This window comes from Pogoniulus pusillus, unplaced genomic scaffold (assembly GCF_015220805.1).
Source record: "Pogoniulus pusillus isolate bPogPus1 unplaced genomic scaffold, bPogPus1.pri S76, whole genome shotgun sequence".
Classification (NCBI taxonomy): Eukaryota; Metazoa; Chordata; class Aves; order Piciformes; family Lybiidae; genus Pogoniulus; species Pogoniulus pusillus.
Genome location: NW_026974538.1, coordinates 110,751 through 136,584, shown reverse-complemented (window position 1 = coordinate 136,584; position 25,834 = coordinate 110,751). Strand labels below are relative to the sequence as shown.

Genomic DNA, 25,834 nt, shown 5'->3' with positions numbered 1-25,834 from the left:
TGGAGGGTGAGGATGATGATGGTGGGGGGGTGATGGTAATAGAGGCTGGCAGGTAAGGGTGCTGGTAGGGGTGATGATGGAGTGTGGTGGTGATGGTGCTGGTGCTGGGGGGGGGGCTGACAGGTGAGCCAGCACCCATCCTGCCCAAGTGTGTGCCAAGCTGTAGCTCACTGCTGTGCCCTGCCAAGTGTGGGCCAGCTGGCAGCTGTGGGACTCCACAGGGCTGGCACTGGGAGCTCCAAGGCACCGATGGCTTGCACGGGGCTGGACTCTCTCGCAGAGTGCCCTGTGGAGAGGACCCTGGCACCTTAGCATTGCAGGCACCTCCCTTTTCCCCTCCATCCCTTGGGCTGGCTCCGGCCTGGGCTGCGGCTTGGGCGGGAGGAGTTGGAGCGAACTGAGCCAGCTCCGAGCGCCTGCGGAGCTGCTCCCAGCGCAACAGCCGCGGGCGGGCCCTGGGCTGCGTCCTCAGCGCTGCCCGCCCTGGGCTTCGGTGGCCTCCTGCTGCCCTTAGCTCCGATGGCAGCTTGACACCAGACCAGGGAAAGCTGCTCCTGGGTCCTCTGGGGTCTCGTTTTTTGCTCCTCTGGCTGGGACTGGTCCCAGCTCTGTCGATTTCTCCCCCACCCCTGCTCTGGTTTTGCCTCATCCCTGCTCCTGAGCCTCAAATCTTTGTCGTGAGCAGCAGCCTCAAGGGACCAAGAATATTTGGTTGCTGCTGCTGAGCAACACCCAGAGAAATGTTTCCTCCCATCTGGGGAGATGCTCTTGGCCAGAGACCTCCTAGGGACAGCCTCTGCCCTTCCAGCACCTTCCAGAGGCTCTTTTGCAATCCCGAGCAGGGGGTGGGAAGTCTGTCTCGTTGCTAGTGGTGATGCTGACTGCTGCCTCCCCACGAAGACCTCAGCTGATGCTCTTTGTGGCTCCCTGCAAAGGGCAGAAGGAGGCCAGGATGGGTTTTGGCTTCCTGGATCCTCTCCAGTTCTGCCCAGGGGGAAGCAACTGCAGATGAAAAATGAGATCCTTGCCCTCAACCCAGTGCCACTGGAAGAAAGAGAGCAGGGTGAGGGCTCCAGGGGAGCAAAGAATCCACTTTGTCATGGCATGAGGAGGAGAAGGGATGATGAAGACCATGGCCATGCACAGGGTGGCTGGGGGGGGGTGTGAAGGGTGCATGAGCAAGCCCCCAGAGATGCATGAAAGTGGAGCTGAAGCTGCATGAGGTGCCCAGAGGTTGGATTGTGCCCCTGGCAGTCTCAAATCCTGGGATCAGTTTCGTGCCCCTCACTCCAAGGACACTGAGGGGCTGCAGCAGCAGGGCACAGGTGGAGCCCCCACCCCTGCAGGGGTTTCAGGGCTGTGGTTTGGTGCTGTCCTGGCTGAGGGCTCAGTGGTCTTAGAGGTCTCTTCCCATGCCAAAGGAGGAGTGGGCACGTGGGGAGCCAGAGGTGAGGGCCAGGACGCGGGAGGAGTGGGCTGGTGTGGAGCCCAGGGATGCCCTTTGGCCTCTGATGAGCTCCCACACCTCAGAAACTGCTTCTGGGGGGGTGCATGGCTGCATGGAGAGGCTTTGGTGCCTCTGCAGGGGGGGGTGCAGGCAACATTGGTACCTCCAGGGGGGATTAAACCTCAACAGTGCCCAAGAGCAGGAGGTAACTCTTTGAGTGTCCTTCCCAGAGGCTGGGCTGGAGGCTCTTGGACCTCCTGGCTGGAAGTGAGTCAGCCCAGGAGCAGCTGAGCTGCTGCACAGAGCCATGGGAAGAGGCTTCCTGCTGAGCCAGCCGCAGGGTCAGGATCCTGCTGCGCCTGACAGTGAGTCACTGGCCCAGGCCACGCTCAGCCCTCCCTTCCCTTCATCCATCTCTCCACCCTCACACCCCTCCCTTCCCCCTCCCTTCATCCATCTCTCCACCCTCACACCCCTCCCTTCATCCCTCCATCTCTGCCTCCATTCCTCCCTCCCTTCATCCCTCTGTTTCTCCTGCCCTCTCTCCATCTCTCCCTCCTTTACCTCCCTTCATCCTTCCATTCCTCCATCTCTCCCTCCACTCTTTCATCCTTCCATCTGTCCCTCCCTTCATCCTGCCATCCCTCCAACCCTCCATCCACCTACCCCCTCCTTCACCACTCTGTCTCTCTCCCCTTCCTTCCAACCTTCCTTCTCTCCCTCCATCCCTTCCTCCCTTCATCCCCCCATATCTCCTTCTTTCATCCCTCGTTCCCTCCTTCCTTCCAACCCTCCATCCACGCACTCCTTCCTTCACCCCTCCATCTCTTCCTCCATCTCTCCTTCCCTCCGTCCCTCGGATCAAAGCCCTCCGCCACCCTCCCGCAGACCGCTCCCGCCGGAGCCCTGCTCGCTGCCTCGGGCCGGGCCGCGGCTGCTGCAGCGAAGGCTCTGCCGGGCGCAAGCCTCGAAGCGCCGCTCGCACCGCAGCTGTTTCCACTCCGCGGCTGCAGTAACCAGAAAAACCTGCGGCAGCCAAAGCTGCTTCCCGGCCCCTCCTCACCGCCCCCCGGGGAGCAGCGGAGCCTATTCCTGGATCCCTTTCATCTTCCCTGTGACTTAGCCTCAGCCTCCCTCTCTTCACGCGGGAGAAGAGAAGCGAGAGAGGACTCTTTATTTATTTCGCCTGACGAAGGAAAGGAACCCGAAAAAGAGACGAAAAAAACCTCCCCCCCCGCCCCCAACCCCGACATAACCCAACCGCATCGGGGCTCAGCCTCTGATCTGCGCTCGGAATGGTTTGCAGACAGAAGGCATCAAAGCGATGCTCACACATGGGCAGCGTTAGCACGGCACGGCCCCGGCACAGCTGTGGAGCAGCCCAGGCTCAGCCCTGGCACAGCCCAGACACAGTTTCAGCACAGCCCTGGCACAGCCCAGGCTCAGCCCCGGCACGGCCCCAGCACGCCCCTGGCACGGCCCAGGCACAGCCCTGACCCAGCCACCAGCTCTCAGTGAGTGGCTGAGGGTGCAGCTGGAGCTGCCTTTGTCTTGCTCCTCTCCCTCCAGCGTGCCAAGCACGGCCGTGCCAGCCTCGCCTGCCTGCCTGCCTGTGCCTGATGCCAACCTCTGCTGAGATTCAAACTTCTTCTGTTTAGAGACAGAACCAAGGCAGCAAAGCCCAAAACCAGGCAGCAAAGGAGGACCAGGCACAGGCCCCTTCCCCTCCCCGCCTTGCACTCTCTCTGGCTCCCCAGGCCCCTCTCAGCCACTGCCTGTCCCCATCAGGACCTTCTGCTGCTCGTTGGTGTCCTGACCATGCTGGCAGCCCACAGAGGAGTGCCTGGAGCTGATGAGCTGCAGGCTGGAGAGGAGAAGGAGCAAAGTGGAGCCCTTCAAGTAGGAAAAGCTCTGCGAGGTCAGAGTCCAACCATTGACAGTGCCAAAACGTGGCCCCGGGTGCCATGGGGGCTCCACCACCTCCCTGGGGGCAGCCTGGGCCAGTGCCTGACCATGCTGGTGGGACAGAAATGGTTTCTTGTGGCCAACCTGAAGCTCCCCTGGGGCAGCTTGAGACCATCTCCTCTTGGCCTGTTGCTGCTGCTTTGGGAGGAGAGCTCAACCCCCACCCTGACCCCAAGCTCCTTTCAGGCACTTGCAGAGGCCCAGAAGGACTCTGGAGAGGGATGGAGAGCTGGAGATGAGGAGGGATGGAGGAGTGGATGAAGGGATGGAGATGGAGGGAGGGTTGGATGGAGCACCCTGAAGCATCCAGTGCTCCACATGCCCCCTTGAATCTCCCCCGCGTGAAATCCTCCTGTTCCAAACCCAGCCCACGACCATTTCTGGTTGGCTTTTGCAGGGCCAGCTGGGCCCAAGGACTGACCAAGAGCCAGCCCAAGCCTGGCCTGACCTCTGCTGCTCACATTATCAGGGGAGATGTCCCCTGCCATCCCCTGACAGCAGGCAGCAGCAGCGGCAGCAGCGCTGGAGGGCTAGGGGGTGTCGCTGGAGGAGGGAAGGAGGAAATCTGGAACCCATAAGCTCCGCTGCTGTTTGCATCACCTTGCAGGGCTGCATTGGTCCGCGCCTGGCCCGCCCATGGCCCTCCTCACCCTATCAGCAAGAGTCCTTCCCCGAAGCCCCTCCGGTGCCCAAAGGAAAATCCACCCCAAGCTCCCTGGAGGCTTCATCGAGGCTTGGGAAGTTTGGGGCTTGGGATGCCGCAGGCTGTGCCCCTTCCTCAGCTGGCCTGGGCTGCTCTCTGCCTCGCCTCTCCCATGCGCCTCGACCGCCGCATCCCCTGAGAGCCTCCCCGCAGCCGACCTCCGGCCCTCGAGGCGCCCAGGAGATGAAGGAGGAGCCCCCCGAGGGCAGCAGCGAGGAAGAGGAGGGCGGGCGGCTGCCTAGAAAATGCCTCCGCAAACGTGCCCAGGGGGGCAAAAGCAGGGGGGGGTCGGGGCCCCCCTCGCCGCAGGGCAAGCGCAGCAGGCGGAGCCCTGCACCGCCGCGGCCCTTCGAGGAGCTGCACTCGCCGCGGGTGATCGCCAACGTGCGGGAGCGGCAGCGAACGCAGTCCCTCAACGACGCCTTCGCCGAGCTGCGCAAGATCATCCCCACGCTGCCCTCCGACAAGCTCAGCAAGATCCAGACCCTCAAGCTGGCTGCTCGCTACATCGACTTCCTGTGCCAGGTGCTGCGCAGCGATGAGCTGGGGCACAGGGGCGCCAGCTGCACCCACCTGGCACACGAGAGGCTCAGCTACGCCTTCTCCGTCTGGAGGATGGAAGGGGCTTGGGCTATGTCTGCGTCCCGATGAGCCCCCCCCGGGGTGGGTAGGTATCGCCCCCTCCCCTACTGCCACGGCTCTCGCTCCCCCCCCAGCCCCGGTCTCCGCTCATCTCCCCCTCCCCCGCTCAGACTCGCCGCGCTGGGGAGGAAGGCTCCGCCGCCTGCCCCTCCTCGCCCTCCACGTGTGAGCCATTCGCGCTAATCCAGCCCAGCCGCGGCCGACGCCGTCGGGCCTGGGGGTGGCGGTTCCCGAGCCTGGGGAGGGTCCAAGTGGCAGAACCTTCGCGCAGCAAGTTGAGAGGGGATGTGGGGTGGGGGCAGGACAAGGGAAAGGTCTGGAATGAAGGCTTCAGGATCTCCCCGGGTGACCCCAGGCGTTAAAGCCACCCGAGGGAGGTAAGAAGAGCCCAGCCTGGTCCTGCCTGCCCGGGTGACACTGGGCAGCCCTGGGGCCTCCATCCTGCCAGGCTTTCTCCCAGCTCTCTCCCGAAGCACGACGAGATCCACAGTCCCTCTGGGCGCGGAGGAGTCCTGCCCTGCAGGGAGTGAGCCACGGCGCCAGGGCAGGGAGCTTTTCCCACTCGCTGCCCTCAGCACCATCCAGGCACCTCCTGAGCGTCTTTCCAGTCGCCAGCAGAGCTGCAGAGGGTGGCAGGATCCTGAGCTTAGTGTCCGGAGAAGGAAGTGCAGGGGGAAGGGTCCTGATGCAGCCCAAGAGATGGAGGCTCTGGAGGGCATTCCTGAGCTCTGCCCAGCTCTGGAGAGTCTCAGCTGAGTCCCACAAACAGGATCAGGGCTTCTGGTGTTCCTCAGGCACCAACTCATTCACCTCTGCCCTATGCTTGCCCTGGCACAGGGGGTGGCAGACACACCCCCCCCCCACCCCCCACCCCCCCCCCCACCCCCGTCCCTCATCCTACAGCGGGATTCCCATTTCTCCCTGCCCCCACTGCTGAGGGCTGCCCAGGCAGGAAAGGCTGGCAGAGGGCAAGGGCTGATTTTCTTTGCCCTTCATTCACGTCCCTGGATTCAGTGGCTCACTCCTGTTGCCCTCCCCAAATTGTGTCTCCTGGAAGCCCCTGGGTAAAGTTCTTCCCTTTGGGGCCTGCTGCTCCTGCCTGGGGTCTGCTCTGGCAGGCAGCTGCTTGGCTTCCTTATCCTGATCATAAACCTCCTCCCCTTGCAGGGTGCTGAAGCCACCAGGAGAGCACAGGAGCCTGGGGAGATAGCTCCTTGCCCTCCCCTCCAGAGCTGCTTGGCAGCAAATGCCTCCAAGCAACCAGAGCTGTGTGCCAGCTGCTTCAGCTGGCAGAGGTGACCCAAGGTGCCCAAGGCTGGGTCTGAGCAAGCTCCAGTCTGGTCTAAAGTGGGTGACAAGGAGCCACTGAGCTTTCACTTTTGGTTTGAGCTCCCAGGAGGGGCCCAAATCCTTGGGCATGTGAGCCTGCATGCCCTGATGGCTCTGGCAGCAGCTCTGCTCCCTCTGCCATCCATGGGATTTGCTCCTGGTGCTGGAGAGAGTGGACATGGGTTGCCCCCAGCAGCCTGCCAGCCCTGTCTACATGGCCTCAGCAGTGCCCCGGGTGTGGATGGCTGCAGGGTTCATTTGTCCTTCCTCCAGGGCTCCTCTGGGGAGGGTTGAAGGTCTCTGCTGCTGTGTGCCAAGGAAGGACCAGAGAAGCAGAAAGTCGTGGGGGTGGAGGCTGATGGAGCAAGCCCAGAGGCCTGCGGGTGGAAGCCCAGAGAGTGCCAGGGCCAGCACAGGGCCTGAAACTTCTCTGCTCCCACCCATGCCTGGGTCCTCACCACCTGCTGGAGCCTCCTTAGGAGGCTTTTTCTGCTGCCCGAGGTCCAGCTCAGCCTTGACTGCCCTGCTCCTGTGCTTGCTTCACCCTCCCCGCAGCCCCTGGCATCAGGCTGGCACCCAGCATCGCCTGCAGGTGCTCAGGGAGGTACCTCCCCCGATGGTGTCACCCACCCTGGGGACACCAACCCTGACGTCCTCCGGGGGAGAGGAACCCCCTCACGGGGAGGGGCAGGCAGGCTGAGCAGAGCACTTCGGCTGCTCCGTCCTGCTGGGGACGCACATTTGGGGTAAACCTGAGCTCTTTTGGGGCACTCCCGGGCCCAGGCTCCACTGCGGGGACTTTTCCCGGGCAATTCCACGAAGTCTGCGGATGAGGCTGAGGAGGCAGGAACCAAACGTGGCTCTCCCGGCCCGGCGCAGCGTTTCCCCCTCCCCCGTGCCGGGAAGCTCAGGGCTGGCCCCTCCGAGCCGATCCCCGCTCGGTGCCTCCCAGCGGGACTGATCCTGCTTGCTTCCCCCTCTCCCGCAGGGCCCACACCTCCGCCTCGATGGAAGGAAACAGCAGCTCAGCACCCAGCACCTGGGCACCCAGCACCGGGCATCCAGCAACGGACACGCAGCGCCGGGCCCCCTGCACCGGGCACCCAGCACCGGGCATCCAGCAACGGACACGCAGCGCCGGGCCCCCAGCACCGGGCACCCTGCACTGGGCCCCGGGCCCCGAGCCCCCAGCACCGGGCCCCCAGCATCGGGCCCCCTGCATCGGGCCCCCTGCACCGGGCACCCTGCGCTCCTCCAGCAGCCTCCTCTGTGAGCCACCGGAGCGCGCCGGCCCCACGCAGCAGCCTCCATCCCAAGCCTTGGGCTGGGGCAGAGGGAGCAGGACCCGAGTGGGTTTTGCGTGGGAGAACCTCTCGGAGGCTCTCGTTTAGTTTGGGACTCTCAGGAGAGGACTCTCCTGCCCCAGGGGAGTTGCTGCCTTCCCGCACCGACACAGGAGGCTGCTTCCTGCCAGGAGCAGGCAGGACAATTCCCAGCAGGACAACGGAAAGGGTTTGAGATCTCCCTCACTGCTTCCTAAACCTTGTCCCCGGAGGTGTGGAATGGCAGCGCCTGAGGCTCTGGCCCGGAGGGGGTCTCTGAAGGCAGCATCGCGACGGTGCCACAGCTGCAGTTGCTGCCTGGCACATGGAGGAGGTTTGGGGGCGGGGGCTGGGGGGGAGGTCCCTGAGCCCCTCTACGCCCCGTGAGGCTCAGGGCAGCCTCCACTCATTCCCACCCCACGGACGCGCTTCGGGAGCCCCTGCCCGACTGGAACAAGCCTTTGGAAATCAGTGGAAATGTCACCCCCAGCCCCTTCCCACGGGGCACGGAGGCAGCCAGGGGCCAGCTCAGGAGCGGTGCAGCTCCAGAGTCGTGGAATGGTGTGAAGGGAGCTCCGGGGATCACCTGGTCCGGCTGGAAAGCTTCTGCTCCAAGCGGGAATCACCCAGGGTGCGAGAAGGATTTAGGGAGGGGGGGAGCAGAGGCGCTGGAGGGATGCTGAGGGTGGGCTGGAGGAGTGGCAGGGACGGTGAGAGGTGCTGGAGGGGCGGCAGAGGTGGGGAGGAGGTGCTGGAGGGGCGGCAGGGACGGTGAGAGGTGCTGGAGGGGCGGCAGAGGTGGGAAAGAGGTGCTGGAGGGGCGGCAGAGATGGGGAGGAGGTGCTGGAGGGGCGGCAGAGGTGGAGAGGAGGTGCTGGAGACTCTCTAGGGATCACCTTGTCCAACTGGAGATCTGCTCCAAGCAGGAATTCACCCAGGGGTGGGTTCAGGGAGTGAGAAGGATCTGGGGGTGGGGAAGCAGAGGTGCTGGAGGGGTGAGAGAGATGGGGGGAAGGTGCTGGGAGTGCTGGAGGGGGAGTGCAGAGACTCTGGAAGGGGAGGCTCAGGACTTCCAGAGGGTCCCACTGAGCCCGGGGTGGGGGAGGGGGGGGAGGGTTGGGGTTTTCCAGGCTCCAATCCTCTCCTTCCCTGCGGGAGTGGAGAGGAGGGAAGCAGCCTCCCCCCGCAGGCTCCTGCCCCTCCCGCAGCCGCTGAGCTTTGCCCCTTGGATTCTTAGACCAGGCCAGGAAAAAGGCAAAGAGAATTTGGGGAACTGTTTGGGATTTCCGGGAGGGGGGGGGGGGGGTGGGCTTCCTGCAGCAGAAAAATCCAAGGGAAAGGCTCGGGAAAAAGCTCAGAATTCCTTTGCCTCGAGTTGGGAATTGCTATGCCCAGGATGAAGTCTGCAGCAGGGAAGCTGCCAGCAGCCTCCCACAGCTACCAACCCCCCCTGGGAGCTCCTCAGGGAACTCTTTTTACACAGGGGGCAGAAGAAAAAAGAGCAAAAAGAGGATTTTAAGGAAGAGAATTTTCCTTTTCAGCCTCAAAATCAACTCAAATAAAGAGAGAAGCCCCGGGGGGGGGGGGGCGGGGGAGGAAGGGTTGAGGCTTCCAACCTCAGAGCAAAAAGGGAAGGGGAAAAAAATCTCCTTAAAAATGATTTGAAAATATTTTTGTTGTGTTGGTTTCAGCCTCGAGGTTTGAGTTGGTTCAAAACGAAGCTTCCAACCCCCCCCAAAAGGGAAAAACAAAAGGGAGACAAAAAATTGGTACCCAAAGGTCTGGGGGGGGTCAGAGGCAGGAGACAGAGAGGAGGAGGAGGGGACAGAGGAGGGTCAGGAGGGAATGGAGCTGGAGGCAGAGACTTGGGTTGGAAGAGACCTTCAGGCCAAGCCTCACCCCCAGGGCAGCACCAGCCATACCCTCAGCACCAACCATGCCCTCAGCACCAACCATGGCCTCAGCACCAGCCATGCCCTCAGTACCAACCATGGCCCCAGCACCAGCCATGCTCTCAGCACCAACCATGCCCTCAGCACCAGCCATGGCCCCAGCACCAACCATGCCCTCAGCACCAGCCATGGCCCCAGCACCACAGATGCAGGCTTGGCAACCCCTCCAGGCAAGGAGGCTGCAGCACTGCCCTGGGCAGCCTGGCACAGGTCTGGGCAGCCCTCAAGGGGCAGAAATTGTTCCTGCTAATGGCCAAACTGGACCTGCCCTGGGGCACCCTGAGGCCATCTCCTCTCCTCCTGGCCCTTGGCAATAGAGCCCAAACCCCCCCGGCTCCAGCCTCCTCTCAGGCCCTGCCATAGCCCCAGAAGCTCTCCCCTCAGTCTCCTCTCCTCCAGCCTCACCCTCCCCCATCTCCCTCAGCTGCTCCTCCCCCAGCCCCGTTGCCCTCAGCAGGACCTTGGGAACAGCCCCACAGTATCCTCCCTGGGGGTGGTCATGAGGTCCCTGTGGCTTTTCCCCCCTCACCCCAAAATGAACCTCCCCACAGCTGGGAGGGACTTCCGTGGGAGCTGTGCAGGACCCTCCAGACCCCCTGGGAGGAGACAGGGACACAGCAGGGGCACAGCAAAAGGCTTCCCCTTGAGGTCACCTTCCCACTTGAGGGTCACCTCCCCTTTGGGGGGTCACCCCCCACTTGTGTGTCACCTCCCCACTGGGGGTGCCCTTCCCTTTGAGGTCACCTTCCCCTTGGGGTCACTTCCCCCTTGGGACCACCTCCTCCCACTTGAGGTGACCTCCTCTCAGGGCTGGGTGGCAGCTCCTTGGGCAGGGCTCTGGGCACCAGAGCAGGAGTGGGAGTGGGGGCCGGGGGGGTCTGCTCCCCAGGCTGCAAGGAAGGAGGCAGCTCAGGGTTACTTTAGCACACCTCAATGTATATAGTGCAAATCAGAGCCTCAGCACCAGCGGGGGTGAAGCCCTGCTTAGTGGTTAGGGTGCCCTATGGGTGCCCCACGGGTGCCAGCCTGGGCACTGCAGACACTCCACAGCTCTTCTTTTCCTCCCTATCCCTCCCCCCTCCCCCCTGGCACATCACCCACAGCTGGTGGCACAGAGGAGCTCATCCCCACCACGGCATTGGCACCACTCAGCTCCCACCTGGTGCCCAGGAAGAGGATGGGGAGCCAGGGAAGCCTTCAGGAGACGAGACAGAGCCCTTAGGTGCCCTGGGTCGAGCCCCCAGGCCTTGGCACTGCCCCTGCCAGGTGCCACCCAAGGGCTGCTTCTCAAAGCCATCCCTGCCTGCTGGAGGAGCTCTGGGTGCAGTCCTGAGGGTGGCTCTGCCCCCACCCTGCAGACCCATCCCACCCCCTCCAGCCCCTGCCCCCTGAGGGGTGAAGGTCCCTGGAGAAGGGCAGGGCCTGCCCAGGAGGCCTCCCAGAGAGGTGCCAGGTGCTGGGCAGTGGCTGCTGGCAGGGCTCCTGCAGAGGGAGGTTTGTGGTCTGCTTTGCAGTGGGTCCTGAGGTTGGAGACTTCTTCCTGCTGGCTCCTCACTGGGGCAGGGGCTGCAGAGGTGGCAGCCAAAGGTCCAGGCCCCTCCACGATCGTGGCTTAGGGGAGTGGGAGTGCCAGGGCCAGTGGCAATGCCAGGAGTGAAGAGACTGAGCCTGGGCTCAGGAGACTTCAAGCCATGGCCTGGAAGCAGGGGAGGGCAGAGACCATCCCTGCCCATCACTGGTTCATGGCATCCTCTTCCTCCATGGGCTCCTCCTGTGGCCTGAAAGGGAGAGAGGTGGCACAGGGGGTGAGGAGTCGGGGGGGGGCACACACCACAGAACCCCCTCAGCACCCTCTGGGGCTGCCCAACCCCACCAGGAGCTGCCAGGCTCCCCCAGGGCTTTGGCTGAGCCCTGCTGATGAGGACCAAAGTGAAAGGAGGTCACAACCTCCCCCCCAGCCCCAGGGACAGGAGGAGGCTTTGCTCCTGCTCCCAGCACTGAATTCCACCCCCGTGAAGCCCACCCAGGTCCTCTCCAGGCCACTCCACCACCCACTCGGGGGACTGGGGAGGGACAGGCTCAGAGCTCTGTGTGGGGGCATCTTGGTTGGCACTTGCAGCTGCAGCATCTCCAGATGTGCTCTGTCCTGGCCTGGTGCTGCCACAGGCTGCCCAGGAGGTGCTGGAGGCTCCAGCTCTGCTCTGGAGATACTCAAGGGGAGGCTCAAGAGGTTCTGGATGAGCTCTGGAGGCTGTGGATGACCTCTGGGAGGCCTGGGATGACCTCTGGAGGGCCTGGGATGAGCTCTGGAGGCTGTGGGTGACCTCTGGAAGCCCTGGGATGAGCTCTGGAGGGCCTGGGATGAGCTCTGGAGGGTTCCTCCAGGCCCAATCCATCCATGAGCCCTTGGTGCTGTGCTTGCTAGGAGGGAGGGTGCAGGGAGGGTGAGGAGCACCCAAAGGCTCCCGGGGCTGGTCTCAAGGGCATCAATCAATCAATCAATCAACCCCTCCAGCCAGAGGGCTCCTTCACCTCTTCTCCACCAGCACTGCCACCGAGAGGGAGGCCAAGGCCGTGACAGTTTCCACCTCCTCTGCCTCCCGCTGCTGTGCCTCCAGGAAGGAGCAGCCCAGCCTGGGGGCGAAGCGCTGCAAGGTCACCCAGTACTTGCCTGCAGGGGAAGGCAAAGGTCAGGGCTTGGGGCGGGGGCTGGCACCAGGGTGCCCCCCAGGCTTCTGTTGCTGGGGCATCAGGAGGATGATGGTGAGGGGGAGGGAGGAAAGGGTCCCTGCTGGCCCCCACACTCACTCTGGACCTGCAGCACAGCCTCCAGGGAGCGCACAGCGTTGGGGTTGGGCTTCTGCCTCAGGCTCTGCTCTGGCAGAGGGTCCAGCTGCCAGGGGAGGAAGCCAGCGGAGGGGGGGTCAAGAGGAAGGGGGTGCAGTGCCCCGGGGTCGGGCTGGCAGCCAGCAGCACCTCCTCCTCCTCCTCCCTGCAGCCTCAGCTCTCACCTCGTCGCCCAGCAAGGCAGAGACGCAGGCCTCGGAGGCGTCGCAGATGGCAGTCAGGTCGTGCCCACCCTCCAGGGCAAGCACCACAGCTCCCCCTGCCAGGCTCATCAGCTGCTTGGTCATGTAGCCAAAGCCTGCAGCACAATGCCCAAGCAGAGGTTGGCAACCTCTGCCTGCCCCACAGCACCTGGCCCACCAAAGGAAGTCTTCCCCTTCTTTCCCTGGGTGCCAGCCTTGGAGTGGGCAGCCCCCGAGGCTGCTGCCAGATCCTTACACTTTGCAGAGACTTTGTAGCCCCCCAGGGGTGGGGGGTGCCCATCAGCAGCATCAAAGCCAGCAGACACCAGCACCAGGTCTGGGCAGAACTCGTGGGCGATTGGCATCACCACGCTCCTGGAGGGGCAGAGAAAGGAGAGCCCAGCAGCTGAGGTGGGCACTGCAGCAGCCCTGGCAGGAGCAGGGGGCTGAGGGAGATGTGCCCGCAGCAGAGCAGCCCCAGAGGGCATCTGAGCAGTGCCCAGCAAGAGCTGAAGGAGCTGTGGGGGGCAAGAGCCTGGGGCCAGGCTCTGCTGAGTGTTGCCCAGGGGCAAGGGGCACAGAGTGGAGGGCAGCAGGAAGAGAAAGTTGTTTGATGTGAAGGTGCCAAGGCCTGGAGCAGGCTGCCCAGAGAGGTTGTGGAGTCTCCTTGTGTGCAGAGCTGCCAACTGCCCCTGGGCACTGTGTCCCTGGGCAAGCTGCTGGGGGTGCCCTGCTGGGGCAGGGTGGGGTTGGCACTGGGTGAGCTCCAGAGGTCCCTTCCAGACCCTCCATGCCCAGAGTGGCTCAGCGTGGGTACAGCAGCAGGGAGGGTACCTGAAAGCAGCCAGATACTCAGGGTCACCCATGGGGGGGTCGAGGCCTCCAGTCCAGGCTATGTTGATGTTAAATCCCTCACCAGGACCAGCACCAACCTGGAGGAGACACAGGACAGAGCTGAAGGGCTGGATGTGGCCTGCAGGCATCCTTGACAGTGTCAGGCTCTGACTGCTGCCCAGTGGGTGCCCTGAACCCCTCTTGCCTGTGCCCCAGCAGCCAGCCGGGTTGGCAGAGCTGCCTGCAGCACCTCCCTCAGGGCTGAGCCCCTCAGCTCTGCTGCCAAGCTGGGGGTGCCCAGGCAGGCTCAGGGCTCAACGGGAAACGAGGCCAGTGAGGTGCAGAGACAAAACCACTCCTGCTCTGCCCTCCTGGGTGCCAGCTTTGCCCCCAGCAGAGCTCTTCTCACCTCCTCAGCAGCTCCACTGCCAGGGAAGAAGTTGCCATGGTCATGGCGGTGCAGGGAGATGTAAAGGACCTCAGGGTCTCTGTAGAAGATCTGTTGGGTCCCATTGCCATGGTGAACATCCTGGGAGGGCAGAGAAGTGGGCACCAGGCTCAGTGGTGCTGCCCAACCCCCTCAGGGAGCTTCCAAACACACTGAGGAGGGCACAGCTGCAATGCTGGGGGCAGGGTTGGGCACCTGAATGCCAGGAGGGCACTGAGGAGCTGCAGCAGAGGCAGAGAAGGGAACGGAGCTGGGGCAGGGTCTGGAGGAGAGGCTGGGGAGGAGCAGCTGAGGGAGCTGGGAGGGGTGAGGCTGGAGGAGAGGAGCTGAGGGCAGAGCTTCTGGGGCTGTGCCAGGACCTGAGAGGAGGCTGGGGCCAGGGGGGGACCTGGGCACAGCTGCCAAGGGCCAGGAGGAGAGGAAACAGCCTCAGAGTCCCCCAGGGCAGGTTCAGCTTGGCCATGAGGAGAAGCTTCTGCCCTGCAAGAGTGGCCAGGGACTGGCCCAGGCTGCCCAGGGAGGGAGATGGTGGAGTGCCCAAGAAGCCTGTGCCCATGGTTTGGTGCCCACAGTGGGCTTGGTTTGCTGCTTGGCACTCAGTGAGCTGAGAGAGCTCTTTCCAACCAAACCCATTCCAAGGCTCCACTGATTCCCACCCTGCTCCAGGGCTGGGCATCCCCACCCCTAAGGCTCTGCTCCTGCTGCCCCCAGTCCTGAGGTGCCAAGGAGCTCCTAGAGGTGCCAGGGAGCTTCCAGAGACACCAAGGAGCTCCCAGAGGTGCCAGGGAGCTTCCAGGCAGGCTCCTGAGGGCCTGAGGGAGGAGGTTTCACTGCTCCCTGGGCGCAGATGCAAGGCAGAGGTGGCAGGAGGTGGGAGGGGGTGGGAGGATGTGGCAGGGGTGGCAGAGGGTGGCAGGAGGTGGGAGGGGGTGGCTGGGGGTGGCAGGAGGCGGCAGGGGGTGGCAGGAGGTGGGAGGAGGTGGGAGGGGGTGGCAGAGGGTGGCTCCTGGGGACATCCTGGGCAGCAATGGGACCAGGCTGAGTGCCAGGGCAGAGCCTCACCCAGTCCACGATGAGGATCCTGCTGAGCTTCCCTTTCTGCTGCAGCTGCCTGGCAGCGATTGCCACCGAGTTGAAGAAGCAGAAGCCCCTGCAAGATGCCAGCTGGAGCTGGTGAGCACTCCCCGAGTCCCTGCCCCTCCTCCCTGCCCCCCAGGAGTGGCCTCAGCCTCCCCTCTGGGAGTGGATGAGACAAGGATCTGGGGGGGTTGAGGTTCCCATTCTGCCCCCCCGGGGGAGGTCCTTACATGGCCGTGGAGGGATCCGCGTGGTGCCCGGGGGGTCTGACCACGGCAAAGCCATTCTGTGGGCACAGAGGGGGCACAGCTGAGCCCAAGAGCTGCGGGGGCAGAGGCCCAGCCCAGGCCTGCCCGGGGGGGTCAGCCCCAGCAGCACCCCACGAGTGGGGGCTACACACCTCGGGTGGGGACTCCACCCCCCGGGCAGCCTGTGCCAGTCCCTGCCCACTCTTACCCTGCAGAAACCTCTCCCAACCCAGCCTGCCCCTGCCCCGTGGCAGCCTGAGGCTGTGCCCTCTGTTGCTGTCCCTGGCTCCCTGTGCCATGAGGTCAGCACCAACCTCTGCACAGCCTCGTCCCGGGGAGGGCTCTGCCCTCAGCCTCCTCTTCCTCACACTGATGCCCCCCCCGGTCCCTCCAGGCCCTTCCCTGCCCTCCTCTGCACCTCTCTTCCACTGAAGTGCCCCAAACTGCCCCCAACACTCCAGGTGTGCCCTCATCAGAACTGGGCACAGCACTTCTAAGCCCTGGCCAGGCTGCCAGTGGCTTTCTCTGCCAGATGGGCACACTGCTGGGCTCACCTTCAGTCGCTTGCCCACCACGACCCTCCCCCCCCCCGGGTCCCTTCTCTGCTACCACTGCCCCAAGCCTGCAGCCTTACTTGGGGTTGCTGTGCCCTAGGGGCAGGAGCTGGCACCTGGGGCCTCGTTGAAGCTCATGCCCATTAAGGGTGGCATGGCCCCAACCTACCCAAGTCCCTCTGCAAAGCCTCCTCACCCCCAGCTCGGTGCCAGCTGCCAGCTTGCTGCTGGCACAACTCTTTGTGCCTCATCCTCTGAGTCCTGAGGGCACCACTTGTGACCAGCTGGCATCAGCTCCACTGACCACCACCCCTGGCACCCTTCACCCGGCAGAGCTGTGCCCACCCCCACCCCTAACCAGCATCACCACCTCAGCCCCCTCCTCCCAGCTTCTTTGTCCCTGCCACTCCACAGCCCCTCCCTTGCCAGGCCAACAGGTGATGCCAGCCGTTGGCACCTTCTCCACCAGGCCATGCCCTCCCCTCGCCCTACCTTCAGCTCCCTGGTGGCCACCTTGAACGCCAGCTCGGTGACGCTGCCAGCTGCCCAGCGGGCGGCGTTGGAGGAGTGCAGCTCGTTCCAGATGGTGTCGCTGTCCACCTGAGGGCCGCGGGCACCGCTCGGGAGGTGCCAACCACACCGGGGCGGGGTTGGGGGGGAAGATCTAAGCCACCTCTGAGCCACCCCCCTCCCCCCCGCCAGACTCTCCAAGGGCTGGGGGTTGGGCACCAGCTTGAAGGCATCTGGGTGGGCACTTCCCCAACCCTCTCCCCCCAGCTGCTGCCAGGCCCCAGCCCAACAGCTGAACTCTGCCCTGGGGTGGGGGTCGAGGGGTGCCCGGGAGGGGTTTTTACCTTGGAGGTCTCATTCTAGAGGCTAAGAAACCATCCTGGGGCTGGTCAGGAGTGTGCCAGGGGCAGAGCCAGAGCTGGAGGCCTCAGGGTCTCTTCTGGGCACCCCAAAGCCTTCCCCGCCCCCCCCTGCCCGCCAGCCCCCCCCCCAACCCTGCCTTTGGGGGGCACAGGCCAGAGGGGGGGGGGCAGGACAGGGGAGGCAGAGCAAGGGAAGGAGGCTGAGGGGACTTGGTGCCCAGCAGCAGAGGAGTGGGGGGGGGCAAGGAGAAGAGAAGAACCAGAAGAGGCAGCAGGATGGCACAGGGTGGGTGAGAGCCCTCCTGAAAGAGAGAGAGGACAGAGAGAGGGAGGGGAGAGGGAGGGGAGAGGGAGGGAGGAGACTGCAGTGAGTGGGGAGAAACCAGCAGGGGGAGGGGGGAAGCTGGCAGAGAGGCCAGAGAGTGCCCGGAGCAGGGTGGGCAAGCTGCCCCCACCCCCACGCGGGGACTGCAGCTTGTGGCTGCCCCTGGCTGTGCCCTCAGCTGGCTCTGGGAGGTGGCTCTGAGAGGCCCTTGGTGGCTGAGCTCCTCTGGAAGCTCTGGCACGATGCCACTCACCCACGGATGGAGGTGCCCTCACCCAGGGCTGCCCAAAGCCTCTGGGGGCTCAGTGCCAGGAGGAGGCCCTGGGTGGGCACAGAGGAAGGAATCAGTCCCACCCTCCCCCAGAGTGAGTCCAGGAGATGCCAGGCACTCACCCCCACCCCTCCGCAGGGCAGCATGACGAACATCCTCTGTGACAGCAGCCCTGCAGGGAGAGAGCGGGCACAGAGAGCCCTTCAGCGCCGGGCACCTCGCCTGGCACCCAGGGCTGGCAAGACAGGGAGGGGACAGGGAGGAGCACCCAGCGGCGAGGTGCCCTGCGGCGGCGGCGCCGCCAGGGGGTGCTGCGGGGCGCCCCCACCTGCCAGCTTGCCGTTGTCCAGGCGGAGGCGGTTGAGGGGGTTGGTGCCGTAGAGCAGAACGTGGCGCTCGCTGTGGGCACACTGCAGCTCCTCCAGGGTGGCCTTGCGGCCCCGCAGGCACTGCGGCAGAGAGCAGCAGCTGGCACCAAACCGCTGCCCCCTCGGGCACGGCAGCGAGATGCCAAGGCTCAGAGCCACCCCCCCCAGATTGGGATGTGGGCACCACCCGCGGCAGACAGCAGCAGCAGGCAGTGGGCACCACTCAGAGCACAGCAGTGGTACTTAATGGGCACCACTCAGAGCAGCAGCAGCATCCAGTGGGCACCAGTCAGAGTAGCCCTGGGGGGGTCCCAGCCCCTCTCACCTGGCAGCGCCCACGCAGGCCTCGCTCCTGCAGCCTGGACCAGATGCTCTGGATCCTGCCTGCGTGCTCAGGGTGGTTGCTGTTGTCGCCACAGCAGCATTGGTGCTTGAGCATCACCGAGTCATACACCAGCCCTGCAGGGTGGGCACACAGCTGCTGGCACAGGACTGGGCTGTGGGGCATCACAGATCCCCCTGCAGCCCCCACCCCACACAGATGAGCTCATGGGCAAAGGTCCTGGAGGGTTTGGTTGGGTTGGGGCATGGCAGCTGGTATGGGGCACCCCAAAGCATGGCAGCTGGAACAGGGCACCTCAATTCATGGAGCTGGCAAGTGGACTGGGGCACCCCAAGCTATGGCAGCTGGGCTGTGGCAACCTCAGCCCATGCTAGCCTCTGCCCTAAGCTGCCTGAAGCCAACTCTGCCCCTGCTGCTTTAAGAGTGGTGTGCACCCTGCCAGCTGAAGCAGGACGGCAGCCAAAGGGCCCTGTGGGCAGAGCTACCTCAGGTAAGGAGCAGATGCCCGTCCTGGCTTGCTCTGCTCCTCTGCCACCCATTCCCAGCACTCCCAAGCATTGCTGAGGCTGGCACTGACCCCTGGGCATTGCCACCTCCCTCCCAGCTCTCATGCCCAGACCTTGGTTGGAGGGTGCCACACCTGTTGTGAAATGAGGCTTGGTTGACTGCTCCTGCATGGGCATGGAGAGTGGCTTGGAGGCTGTGTCCTGGGCAGGAAGGGAGAGGGTGGCAGTGGCAGGAGATGACTGTGCCCTGGAGAGGGGCCTGTGCCCTGAGTGGGCGCTGGGCACCATGGGGCAGTCGGCCAAGGGCTGGTGCTTGAGGAGCTGCTGCTGCACTCGCTGGTAGGAGTCCCAGAGGAAGGCCTGAGGGAGATGGTGAGGAGATTGGCACCTGCAGAGAGCTGCCAGGGTGCTGCCAGGCCCAGGGGTGGCAACCTGCACTCTGCCTCCTGCCAGGTGGTGGGGGAGGAGGTCGGCAGGAGCTGGCACCTAGCAGGCAGCATCTGCTGCTCCCTGCTGGCTCAGCCCCGCAGTGCTGGGCAGTGCTGGGCAGCCCTGCTGGGGGCTGGGGCCAAGATGCAGCAATCTGAGGCCGACCCCCAGCAGCCTCGGGCCAGTCCCATGCCTGCTGCCCCCAGGGGCTGCTGCAGCTCTCAGCCCTGCCCCAGGCAGCTGAGGGCAGCTCCAGTTGGTGGCTGTGTCCTTCCCTCCCTTTTATGGAGCTTCTCCTGAGGGTCTGCTCTGGCTCTGAAGCTCCCCAAGGCTGCAGGGGGTCCCCAGCTTGGGCACCAGGGCATGGGCAAAGGAACTGCTGCAAGCCCCAGTGCAGAGCCCTCTGTGGGCTGCTGGCTCAGGGCTGCTGCTCCAAGCAGAGCCACCAGGGCAGGAGCTCCACCACCTCCCCTGCTCCTGGAGGCTTCAAATGGCCCCGAGGGCTCCACACAGCTTGGCACAACCAAACCACTGCCCCACGACTTCCCTGTGCCCAGCCAAGAGCTGCCCCCCGCGGCTGGCAGCCCTAAGCCTCTGTCCTCCCCTGGGTACCTGCTGCAGGATGAGTTCCTCTTGAGGCTGCATCACCTTCTGCACCCTCTCGGGCTCCTTCAGGCTGCTCCCCAGCCTGCTGGGCTCCAGATGTGGCACTGCTGGGTCGTTGCTGTCAGCCCCGGGCTTGGGGAGGGTGCCCTCAGCCTCCATGTCCTCGGAGGAGGGGATGTGGCGCAACCTCGGCTTCTCGCTGGACTTGGCCATGCGCTGTGCCAGCAGGGAGGGGCAGACAGGGGCAGGGGTTGGCAGCAGCCTGCTGAAGGTAGGGGCCCAGGAAGCTGGGCAGATGCCCCCAGCATGAGGCTGGGCATGGAAGTGTCTCCTGTGCCAGGCTTGGCCCTGGGCATGCTCCACCCCCCAGGAGTGCTGCAGAGTTGGGGCAGAGTGGTTGGAAAGCTGCTCAGGGAAGAAAGGCCCTGGAGGGGCTGAGCAGCAGAGGCTGAGGATGAGTCCTTGCGTAAGCAGGTGGCCAAGGAGGCCACCAGCAGCGCAGCTTGGGGCAGCAGTGGTGGAGGGTAAGAATTGCCCCCAGGGCTGGGCACTGGTGAGGCCACTCCTTGGGCAGGGGTCAGGGCTGGGCAGTGAGGGGCTGGAGGTGTTCAGAGAAGAGCAATGAAGCTGGGGAAGGGTCTGGAGAATGAGGAAGGCTCTGGGGAACTTCTGACCAGCAGCTGAGGGAGCTGGGGGTGGTGAGCCTGGAGGAGAGGAGGCTGAGGGGAGACCTCCTGGATGGTGGATTCTGCCTGGCACCCTGGCACTCCCTGCTCTGCACCCTGCACCTCCCAGCTCCTGTCTCCTCCTCTCCAGCTCCACCTCCCAGCTCCTGTCTCCTCTTCTCCAGTTCCACCTCCCAGCTCCTGTCTCTCTCCATCTCCACCTCCCAGCTCCTGTCTCTCTCCATCTCCACCTCCCAGCTCCTGTGCCTGCCCTCTCTGGCTCCAGCCTTGCCCCCAGCGTGGCTTTACCTTGCCCAGAGGTGTTTGCTGCTTGAGCCTCTCCAGGAAGTGGCTGTGCTGCTGCTGGTAGACCAACTGCTGCTGGATGGCTTTGGGGCTCTGGGGCAGGGGCTCCGAGCGGGTCCTGCCCAGCGGCTTGTGGTGGCCTGGCAGCGGCAGACGCTCTGCCACCAGCGAGGGGGCGAAGGAAAAGGGCACAGTCCCCAGGCCTGGCACTGCAAGGGAGGACAGGAGATGAGGGCTGGCATCGTCCTCTGGACAGGCTGGCAGCCTGCAGAGCTCTCAGCTCACAGCAGGACAAAGCAGCAGCCTAAAAGTGACAGTGATCAAGCCCTGGAGCCCAGCGCTTGGCAGGGCTGCGTTGTGCCCTTGTGGCTCCTCTGCTGTGCCCACTGCTGTGGCATCACAAGGGGCTGGGGACAGGATCTGTCTGAGCTCAGTCCCCTCAGTGTCCCACTCCAGCCTCATCCTCCAGGGGCAAAGCTTCTTCCACTGCAGAGTAACAGCAGGGAGAGCTGGAGCCAGGGAGCAGCCCGGAGGAGGCAGTTGGCAGAAGGAACAAGCCAGGGGCAGAGTCAAGGAGGTCTGAGCTGCCCTGGGGTCCCTCCTGAAACCTGCTGGCAGCAGAGCCCTGGGACAGGCAGGAGAAGACTCCTGGGGAGCAGCTCCTCGGCTGCAGGGAAGGTGAATGGCTCCAGAAGCTGGCAGGGGCTCAGCCACGCAGGGACAGGTTTGCTGGGCAGACAGTGCCAGGCTCAGCATCTCCCCTGCCCTCAGCCCTCCCTGACAGGAGAGCAACAGGAGAACATCGAGGCCTGGGCCAGGAGCAGGGAGAGAAGCAGGAGCAGGGCAGGGATTGTGCCCCTGGGCTGGGCACAGCTGGAATGCTGGGAGCAGGCAGGTTGGCACCTGAATGCCAGGAGGACACTGAGGAGCTGCAGCAGAGGCAGAGAAGGGAACGGAGCTGGGGCAGGGTCTGGAGGAGAGGCTGGGGAGGGGCAGCTGAGGGAGCTGGGGGGTGAGGGGAGAGCTTGTGGGGCTGTGCCAGGGCCTGAGATGAGGCTGGAGCTGGGGCGGGGTTGGGCTCTGCTGCCAAGGGCCAGGCCAAGAGGAGATGGCCTCAGGGTGCCCCAGGACAGGTTCAGCTTGGCCATGAGGAGCAGTTTCTGCCCCTTGAGGGTTGCCCGGGCCTGTGCCAGGCTGCCCAGGGCAGTGCTGGAGTCCCCATCCAAAGGCTGAGGGCCGTGCTTGGGCACTAGGCTGGGTACAGCTCCACGGTGGCTTGGCCTTGGCTGGCCTTAGAGAGCTTTTCCACCTCAAAAAGGCTTCTGTGAGCCTGACCTGTGCCAACCTCAGCACCTGGCACCCAGCCTGGCACCTACCTGCCACCAGTGGAGTGTGGGTGACAGAGGGCTCGAGGATGATGAGGGGCTGCAGCCGAGGGGGTAAGGAGCTGCCAGCTTCATGCTGCTCCAAGCCAGCTGGTATGAAGATGGGAGGGTGAGTGCCTCCCAGCACGGGCACCCTGTGTGCCAGGCTGGAGAGGGGGCGGCGATCTGCCTCTGCCTGCAGGGAGGAGGAGGAGGATTGGCTTAGGGACCACCAGGCCATGGCACCTCCTCACTGCCGAGCCCAGCACACGCCTGGCACTGCCCTCAGTGCCCCAGGCCCAAAAGGCTTCCCCTGCCCCACAGGAACCTTCTCTGCCCAGCCCTGCAGCTACCTACAGCCTGGTGCTATGGCAGCTGGCAGTGCCAGCATGATGGCTGGGGGGAGGCTGTGCCCTGCAGGGAGCTCTCCTGCATCATCAGGTGCTGGGCCAGGCCATCAGCGTCCTGCTCTGGCACTGGCACAGCTTGGCATGGCACAAGCAGCTCAGGCATGGGCAGCAGAAGGTGTCTGAGCACCAGCTGCCTGGTAGCAAAGCCTGGTGCCAGGGGAAGGGGGACTGGGGAGCCCTGGGGATGGCACTGGGGGCCTGGGGGTGGGCACTGGGGACCTGGGGGGATGGGCACCAGGGAGCCATGGGGCCAGCACAGGCACCAGGAGTCAGGAAGTGCAGCCTGTGGAGAGCAGCAGCCTGGCAGCAGCAGCTCTGGGCCACACAGGAGGTGCCAGGGAGTGGGCAGAGCAGGCCTAAGGGCAGCCCCTGGGCAGTGGGTGCCAGGGGCTGAGCTGCCTGGGTGGGGGCAAACTACCTTCAGCTGAGCTCCCGATGGGAGTGGGAGGTGGGGGGCAGCCCAGGCCAGGGTCGGGAAGCCCCATGCCAAGCAGCCCTGCTGGCACTCACCTCCAGGGCCATGCCAGGGGCAGTGGGCAGGGCTCCGTGCTCGGCGGGCAGGCTGTCGTTGGGCGAGCTGCAGCCTGACACGGGAGTGCTGCTGCTGCTGGGGGAGGAGTCTGCAGGGAGCAGAGAGGCTGCTGCTGGGCACCGCCACCCCCGGGCAGAGCTGGCACAGCCCTTCAGAGCCCTCTCTTCCTCCAACAGCCCCCCCGGCACCACCACCACTGCCGATCAGCTCAAGCTCTTGGACCCCTCCCACACTTGGAGGTCCAACATGGGTAGAGCTGCAGCAGGATCCTTGCCTGGCACCCCTGTGCCCACTGTCACCACCTTCCTCCCCGGGGGAGGGCACTGACAGAGTGCCCAGCCCTGGAGACGCAGCCCCACGGGCAAGAAGCTGCGGTGCAGGATGCTGGGCACTGGGTGCCAAGGGCCGTGCCCACAGGCCGGGGGCGCGGGTGGCCACCAGGGGGTGCCCTCACCAATGGCCTCGGGTGGTCTCCTCTTGAGCGAGGGGGGGGCACTCTCCTTGCGGGTCAGGGGATTCTTGCGCCGCTCCTGGCACTTCCTGGGCTTGCAGCGCACCTTCAGGTTGGGCTCAGAGGCTGGCAGGGCACGGGGCAGGGTAAGCTGGGCCCAGTGCCCACAGGGATGAAGCTCCGGCCCCTAGTGCCCAGGCCACAGGCCCCCAGTGCCATCCCCACAGCTCCCCAGTGCCATCCCCACAGCTCCCCAGTGCCATCCCCATGGCTCCCCAGTGCCCACCCCCACAGCTCCCCAGTGCCATCCCCACACCCCCCCAGTGCCCATTCCCCCTGCTCCCCAGCGCCATCCCCCTGCCGGCTCCTTGGAGGAGTCGGAGGGCAAGGGGCAGGGGGCATGGGGGGGTCTCATGCCAGGGTCTCACCTGTCTTGCGCAGGGGAAAATGCTCAGGGGGGTCCAGAGAGGTGCTGGGGCCTGGGGGCAGGAAGGTGCTGAGCACAGGAGGGGAAGGGCCCTCAGGATCCAGGGGTTCCAGAGACCTAAGGGGCAGAAGGTGGCAGCCTGGTAAAGGTCTTGCCCTGCTGGCATCCAGGTGCTGCCCTTCCTGCCTGGGTGCCCTCCTGGCAGAGACCAAGAGAAGTTTGTCCTGGCAGTGCCACAAGCCCCTGCAGGAGGGACCCAGCTGCTGGCTCTGGGACAAAGCTGGCAGCACTTCTGGGGGTGGGAGGGGTGGGCAGAAGTGGGGCAAGACCTGCATGGCAGCTTCCCCTACCTCCTGCACCTGGCACAGGCCCAAGCTGCAGAAGTGGCACAGCAAGATCTGTCCCAGGACAAGCTGGCACCTTGGGTGGTCCTGCCCAGGGCAGGCCAGAAGGGTGCCCCTGGCTGTACCTGTATGGCATGGCAGAGGGGTTGGGGTTGGTCCTCTCCAGAGCTGCCTGCTGCTTCTTCAGGATGACCTCTGCCAACTTCTGCTTCACCACGGTGCTGGCAACAGCACCTGCAGGGAGACCACACAGGGCTGAGTGCCCCCCGAGGGCACCCCCCAGGAGCCTGAGCACATGAACAGGGCCCCAGGCTGGCTGGAGACCCCCTGAGGGGAAAGGAACAACTCTGAGATGCAGTCCTCGGGTCAAGACTGGCACAGGGAGTGCCCAGGTGGGCCAGCTGGAGTTGCCCAGGTGGTGAGGGAGCAGCCCTGTGCCACCCTCAGCCCCCCCACCTCATCTCACAGGCCTGCTGTGCCCCACTGAGCCTGAGTGGCACGGCTGGGGAGAGAGAGCAGCAGCAAAGAGCTGAGCCAGGCAGAGAGGGCACCAGCTGGCACCCCAGGAAGGCACAGCAGGGCTTGGGCAGCTCCTCTCCTCCAGCCTCACCCCCCAGCTCCCTCAGCTGCCCCTCCCCAGCCTCTCTTCCAGACCCTGCCCCAGCTCCGTTCCCTTCTCTGCCTCTGCTGCAGCTCCTCAATACCCTCCTGGCACTCAGGTGCCAACCTGCCTGCCCCTCTCAGCCCTGCCTGCCCCTCTGCCCTTACTTCTCTTGCTCTTGTCCTTGTTGAGGATCTGCCTCAGCTCCTGCTCCTGCTGCCCAGCCTCAGGCTCCCGGTGTGGGCACTCCATGGTCACCTGCAAGGGAAGGACATCACTGCCAGGAGCCTTCAGCCTGCCCAATTCTCAGCCTGCCCAGGCCACCCCGGCTGGCTCAGCCCAGCCCAGCTGCATTCTGTACCAGCTGGGGGGAGCCTGGAAGGGCTGCAGGGCAGGGGCTGCTGCTCTGGGTGCCAGCTGAGCCCGAGGCCAGAGCCGGCCAAGCTGGGCAGCAGATGCCAGGCGGCAGATGCCAGGCGGCAGATGCCAGGCAGCAGGCGCCCTGCAGGCTTCCTCCTGCAGCACAGGGGACGTGGCTGACTGCACCTCCCTGCCTCCCGCAGCCCAGGAGGCCTCCACCCTCCCTCCCCAGCCTTGGCAGGATGCAGGCCTGGCCTGAGAGCAAGACAGGAGCCCTCTCCCCTCCCCCTCCCCCCCGGCGGCAGAGGGCCCCTGGCAGGCTGCAGAGCTCCCCCGGGCGAAAGGAAGGAGTTCACCTGGGAGGCGATCCTGGGCTCGGGATTTACATCTTCGAGCCCCTGCCCTTACCCGGACGTGCTGGTGGCTGAGCTGCTCCACCTGCTGCTGGTGCAGGCTGGCCAGGAGGAGTTGGTGCTGCAGCTGCTGGGTGTGCTTCAGAGCCAGCAAGGTGCTGTCCGTGCCAGGCTTCACCAGGCGCTGCCCGATCCGCAGGTCCATGGGGGCGGCCTGGGGCACCCCCGGAGAGGTGCAGGGGCTCACAGCAGCTGTGGAGACAGACAGAGGGGGCACAGCTCACTCCCTGTGCCCACCTTCAGACCACTGCCCAGAGGGAGGCTTTGGGTAGGGGTCCTGTGGCTTGAACGCTGAGAAGGGTTTGCCAAGTGCCCAGTGCAAGCCTCCCCCAGCCCCCCCGAGCCAAACCAAATCCTGGTGGGCACCCTTGGAGGGGCTGCCAGGTAGCTCTGACAGAGAGAGCTGGCAAAGAACTGCTTTGCCAACCTCAGATCTTCCCACCCTGCCTCCTGAAGCCTTCCTCTGGGCCCCACCAGCACCTGTCAGAGTTCTGCTCCCACAGCTTCCCAAGCAGCACAGAACTGCCCCCTGCTTGCCTGGGGCAGCTTGGGGCTGTACTCCTCACACCTCTGCTGCTGCCAAGCCCTAAGGGCAGACACAGAGGCAGCAGTGCCAGGAGAGCTGCTGCCCTCACCCTGCCCAAGCTGGCACAGTTTGGTGTCTTCCAACAGCTTCATCTCCACCTGGCAA

The 25,834-nt window shown here is 64.7% G+C and overlaps 2 protein-coding genes across 8 annotated transcripts in view; one reads left to right on the top strand and one right to left on the bottom strand.

Moving 5' to 3' along the window:
• Positions 1 to 708: 708 nt before the first annotated feature.
• Positions 709 to 8,088, top strand: LOC135173826 (twist-related protein 2-like). 3 transcript variants are annotated; one of them, XM_064141011.1, is made up of 5 exons: positions 709 to 1,063; positions 1,678 to 1,812; positions 3,236 to 3,346; positions 4,020 to 4,782; positions 7,075 to 8,088. In XM_064141011.1, exons 3-4 carry the CDS (start codon positions 3,266 to 3,268, stop codon positions 4,764 to 4,766), a joined length of 828 nt encoding a protein of 275 aa, XP_063997081.1. In that variant the 5' UTR covers positions 709 to 1,063; positions 1,678 to 1,812; positions 3,236 to 3,265; the 3' UTR covers positions 4,767 to 4,782; positions 7,075 to 8,088. The 3 variants fall into 3 exon arrangements, with proteins under 3 accessions (XP_063997081.1, XP_063997083.1, XP_063997082.1); XM_064141013.1 differs by lacking the exon at positions 7,075 to 8,088 and adding an exon at positions 6,360 to 7,059; XM_064141012.1 differs by lacking the exon at positions 7,075 to 8,088 and adding an exon at positions 5,925 to 6,233.
• A 2,187-nt stretch (positions 8,089 to 10,275) lies between these two features.
• The window catches only part of HDAC7 (histone deacetylase 7), a 47,168-nt gene continuing 31,609 nt past the window's right edge, over positions 10,276 to 25,834 (bottom strand). For 4 of the 5 annotated variants that reach the window (XM_064141042.1, XM_064141045.1, XM_064141044.1 and 1 more), the window contains exons 2-24: positions 25,139 to 25,335; positions 24,538 to 24,628; positions 23,895 to 24,003; positions 23,427 to 23,542; positions 23,002 to 23,124; positions 22,526 to 22,635; positions 21,618 to 21,801; positions 20,245 to 20,450; positions 19,277 to 19,486; positions 18,370 to 18,595; positions 17,712 to 17,845; positions 17,347 to 17,467; positions 17,141 to 17,190; positions 16,043 to 16,150; positions 14,979 to 15,034; positions 14,734 to 14,821; positions 13,633 to 13,752; positions 13,224 to 13,321; positions 12,646 to 12,764; positions 12,372 to 12,505; positions 12,169 to 12,253; positions 11,893 to 12,031; positions 10,276 to 11,138 (exon numbers count right to left, since the gene is read on the bottom strand). In XM_064141042.1, the coding sequence (XP_063997112.1) occupies positions 11,093 to 11,138; positions 11,893 to 12,031; positions 12,169 to 12,253; positions 12,372 to 12,505; positions 12,646 to 12,764; positions 13,224 to 13,321; positions 13,633 to 13,752; positions 14,734 to 14,821; positions 14,979 to 15,034; positions 16,043 to 16,150; positions 17,141 to 17,190; positions 17,347 to 17,467; positions 17,712 to 17,845; positions 18,370 to 18,595; positions 19,277 to 19,486; positions 20,245 to 20,450; positions 21,618 to 21,801; positions 22,526 to 22,635; positions 23,002 to 23,124; positions 23,427 to 23,542; positions 23,895 to 24,003; positions 24,538 to 24,628; positions 25,139 to 25,335 (2,870 nt within the window). In that variant the 3' untranslated portion in view covers positions 10,276 to 11,092. Of the gene's footprint in view, positions 11,139 to 11,892; positions 12,032 to 12,168; positions 12,254 to 12,371; positions 12,506 to 12,645; positions 12,765 to 13,223; positions 13,322 to 13,632; positions 13,753 to 14,733; positions 14,822 to 14,978; positions 15,035 to 16,042; positions 16,151 to 17,140; positions 17,191 to 17,346; positions 17,468 to 17,711; positions 17,846 to 18,369; positions 18,596 to 19,276; positions 19,487 to 20,244; positions 20,451 to 21,617; positions 21,802 to 22,525; positions 22,636 to 23,001; positions 23,125 to 23,426; positions 23,543 to 23,894; positions 24,004 to 24,537; positions 24,629 to 25,138; positions 25,336 to 25,834 lie in introns of those variants that run through there. The other variant, XM_064141043.1, reaches the window with a different exon arrangement.

Bases quoted from the DNA above. Each gene is read 5' to 3' on its own strand.
- LOC135173826 (XM_064141011.1), top strand. From the start codon at position 3,266: ATGCTGGCAGCCCACAGAGGAGTGCCTGGAGCTGATGAGCTGCAGGCT. The intron at 3,347-4,019 runs GTAGGAAAAGCT...ATCACCTTGCAG, and splicing joins AGCAAAGTGGAGCCCTTCAA to GGCTGCATTGGTCCGCGCCT.